Raw genomic sequence first — 4,332 nt, 5'->3', positions numbered from 1 at the left:
TTCTCGCATTTAGAATGATATTTGCCTTGGGTTTGTTGTATGGAACTTTTATAATGTTGAGGTACCTTCTATACCTAGTGTTTCTAGTGTTTTAAACATGAAGATATGCTATATATTTTCAAATGGTTTTTTGCATCTCTTGAGATAATCATATGATTTTTGTCTTTAAGTCTATTGATGTGATAAATTATATTTCTTGATTTCAATATGTTGAATCAAACTTGCATCCCTGGGATAAACCCCACTTGATCATAGTGCACTATATTTTTAGTATGTTTTGGTATACAATTTGCCAGTATTTTATTTATAATTTTTGCATCTATGTTGATCAGGAATATTGGCCTGAAGTTTTCTCCCTCCCCCCCATGTTTCTTTGTCTTTTTACAGGGTAATACTAGTTTCCTAGAATGAGTTTGGAAGTGTTCCCTCCTTTTATTTTTCATGGAATGTATTGAGGAGGATAGGTGTTAGTTCTTCTTTGAAGGTCCGGAGAACTCGGCGAGAATCCATCTGGTCCCGGGCTTTTCATTTGTGGTAGGCTTTTGATGGTGTCTTCAATTTTATTGCTTGAAATTTTATCTGCTTAAATTTTTATGTGCTTCTGATTAACTTTGGGTAGGTCATGTTACAAAAGTTTGTCTATGTCTTCAAGATTTTCTACTTTACTAAAGTGTAAATTTTCCAGATAGTTTCTGTTTATACTCTATTTTGGTAGTGTCCATGGAGAAATTTCCTTTTTCTTTACAGATTTTATTAATTTGAATTTTTTTCCCTCTGTCTTTTGATTAGCTTGCCTAGGGGTTTGTAAATTTTCTTATTTTTTTTCAAAGAACTATTATTTGTCTTGTCAGTTTTTGAGTTTTTGTTGTTGTTGTTGGTTGTGGTGGTGGTAGTGGTGGTGTTCCAATTGCATTGATTTCAAATCTGATTTTAGTTGCTTCCTGGCTTCTATTGCTTCTGGTGTTGATTTCATCTTTTTTGTCTAGAGCACTGAGATGTAATTTTAGGTTACTTGTTTGGTGACTTTCTTTTCTGTTGATGAATGAGCTGAATACAATAAATTTTCCTCTTAGAAATGCTTTCATGGTGTTCCAGATAGTTTGATATGTTGTGTCATTATTCTCCGACTTATTGTGTCATTATTGTCATTTATCTCCAGCCAAGTTTTTTTTGTTTGTTTGTTTTATCCCTAATTTCTTTTGCTAACCATTGGTCATTCAATAGTGTATTATGTAATCTCCAGTTGTAAGAGCAGCTTCTATCTTCTTTTTTTTTTTTATTTTACTTTTTGATTTCTACATCCATTCCAATATAATCAGATAGAACCCAAGGTATTATGTGTGTGTGTATACACACAAACACACACACACACACACACACACACACACACACATATATATATATATATATTTGCTAAGAGTTTCTTTTTGGTCTATGAAACTATCTATTTTAGAAAATAATCTGTGCTCTTGAGAAGAAAGTGTGTTCAGTCATTGATGGATGAAACATTTATATGCTTGTTAAGTCTAAATTATTAATTGTATTTTTTAAAATTCTGTAGTTTCTTTATTTAGTTTTTGTTTGGAAGATCTATCCACTTATGGTAGAGGTGTGTCAAAGTCCCCCAGTGTTATTATGTTGCAGTGTATTTATCTGATTCTTGAAATTGAGAAGGGTTTGTTTGATGTATGTAGATGCTCAATTGTTTCAGGTATAAATATTTATGATTGTTATTTTGTGTTGATGTACATGTAGGATGAATTGAAGTTTTAAATATTTAAACTATTTGTGAAGAATTTCCACAATAAAGAGGATTATGTGTCAGATCACAAGTGCTGTTAAAAGCAACCCAATATTACTGGGAGTGAAAATTACCTCTTCAAATTGACACTGACAGCATTTATACTAGAATTAGCAATGCGTATTTAGAAAAAAAATTAACAATGAAAATAACTCTATTAAGAATTCCCTGGAAGTCCCTTGGAAATGGGTTTGAGTCTTTCAATTATTAAGTCTCTAGTGACAGGAACATTCATGTGAAAGCCATTAGTCTTATGGGGTAAAATTGTTCATCTAGACAGTTGAAAAACAAATCATTTCTGACAGAGCAGCTTTCAGGAGGTGAGCAGCTTCTGTAATGATTATGTCTTGCTTTCATCGGGCAAAAATTGGGCTTAGGAGCTACAGGTGTAGCTCAGTGGAAGAGCCCTTGCTGAGCATGCATGAGGCCCTGCTTCAATCCCAGTATTGAAAAAGAACTGGGGAGGGGGATGCATTGGTGGCTTTCAAAATGCAAACCTCTGATTTATATCCAATTAGTAAATTTTATTTATCACTACTCAATATTTTCTCTATGAGAGAATTCATCTGCATTATTTTGATCCAGTTTTTGAGGGGTCCAATTTATCTTTGCTGAAATACTCTTTTTTTTTGTCATAGATAAGAAAACACACATGGCTGCCTACCTGATAATTTATTTCATAACCTAAGATTCTTTACATTTGGGAAGAATTTGGTGAATCAAGCAGCTTGATTGTATCTTTTCATTAATTTCTTTTTAAAAAAACAAATTCCACTTTCCTCCCTACCTTTCTCATTCTTCATTCCCCCTTCCCTCTATCAGGTAGGTCTCTACATAGAATCCTTAGACTATCAGAAGAAATGACCAGTTGGAAGCTCTGAAGAGAAGATGCCCTCATTTTGCAGAAAGAGAGAGACCTTTTCTTTTTCCCTTCACCCATTCCAGGAGCTCTGCTTTTCTCAAAGTGGCCACACTGATCATGTTGTGACCACCCTTGTTCTTGCTCTCATGGGCTTTGCTGGGGAACGCCTGAACTAGAATCTTATGTACCAACTACTGATTGACTGACCCTGGTATTTCACCCTGAGAAGCTATGTTTTTGCCCCAGTTATGAAGTTAATGAGAACCTGGTTTATGAAAAGCCAATGTACCATAAAGTTTTGGGGTCAAGATTTTTTATATCAATGTTGTTTTCATCACATTTGTTGATCTCAGATATTGTAGCTTCTGTTTCTATAAGAAAAGTATAAAAATGATAGTAACTTCATTATAAATTTGTTAATAGTTTAATGGCAAATGGTTATAAACAAAGTGTTTTGCATATTTTCAAGACATATAATCATTATTATATCAAGTTTGCAGTCTGCTCATTAAATGTCCTTTTCTAGAAGGAATGACAGACATAGAGAATGAAGAAGAGATAGGTGGTGGAGAGATAATTTCATAAAATAACACTACAGAATTCATGAGATTATTTAATTACTTTTTAAATAGTACATTGCCTGAATATCTCATTGTCTTTCTCCTTTCATCTATATGTTATTTTAGGAGGTTAGAACTTTCATAGAAGGAAAACCACACTGAAGATGGAATTTACAGAGGGAAACTATACCCTGGTCACTGAATTCATTCTCCTGGGTTTTCCTACTCGCCCTGAACTGCAGATTGTCCTATTCCTCGTATTTCTTGTATTGTACAGTGTGATCTTAACAGGGAATATTGGATTGATGCTGTTAATCAGGACAGATCCACATCTTCGAACCCCCATGTATTTCTTCCTCAGCAACCTGTCCTTTGTTGACCTTTGCTATTCCTCAGTCATTGTGCCCAAAATGCTGATCAATTTCCTCTCAGTAAAAAAATCTATTTCCTACTATGGGTGCGCCCTGCAGTTTTATTTCCTCTGCACTTTTGCAGATACTGAATCCTTTATCTTGGCTGCCATGGCATATGACCGCTATGTGGCCATCTGCAACCCTTTACTGTACACAGTTGTGATGTCACAGGGCATCTGTATTAGGTTGATTGTCTTGTCCTACATTGGAGGCAACATGAGCTCTCTGGTTCACACATCCTTTGCCTTTATTCTGAAGTACTGTGACAAAAATGTCATTAACCACTTTTTCTGTGACCTGCCTCCCCTGCTTAAGCTCTCCTGCACAGACACATCAGTTAATGAGTGGCTCCTCTCCACATATGGCAGCTCAGTGGAAATTATCTGCTTCATCATCATCGTCACCTCCTACTACTTCATCCTTCTTTCAGTCTTAAAGATCCGCTCTGCTGGTGGGAGGAAGAAAACCTTCTCTACCTGTGCCTCTCACCTGACTTCTGTGGTCATCTATCAGGGGACTCTTCTCTTCATTTACTCCCGTCCCAGTTCTGTGTATGCTCCCAACACTGATAAAATTATCTCGGTGTTCTACACCATTATCATCCCAGTGCTGAATCCATTGATTTACAGTTTGAGAAATAAAGATGTAAAAGATGCAGCGAAGAAAGCTCTACAATCAAAGATAAATTCTTCATGA

General features: G+C 35.4%; 1 protein-coding gene across 1 annotated transcript; it reads left to right on the top strand.

The window, feature by feature from the left end:
• Nucleotides 1-3,387: 3,387 nt before the first annotated feature.
• On the top strand, nt 3,388-4,332 carry LOC101958465 (olfactory receptor 5I1). Its single transcript, XM_005342185.2, has one exon. It carries the CDS (start codon nt 3,388-3,390, stop codon nt 4,330-4,332), a length of 945 nt encoding a protein of 314 aa, XP_005342242.2.

Source organism: Ictidomys tridecemlineatus, chromosome 4 (assembly GCF_052094955.1).
Source record: "Ictidomys tridecemlineatus isolate mIctTri1 chromosome 4, mIctTri1.hap1, whole genome shotgun sequence".
Lineage (NCBI taxonomy): Eukaryota > Metazoa > Chordata > Mammalia > Rodentia > Sciuridae > Ictidomys > Ictidomys tridecemlineatus.
This window is presented reverse-complemented; position numbering and strand designations above follow the sequence as displayed.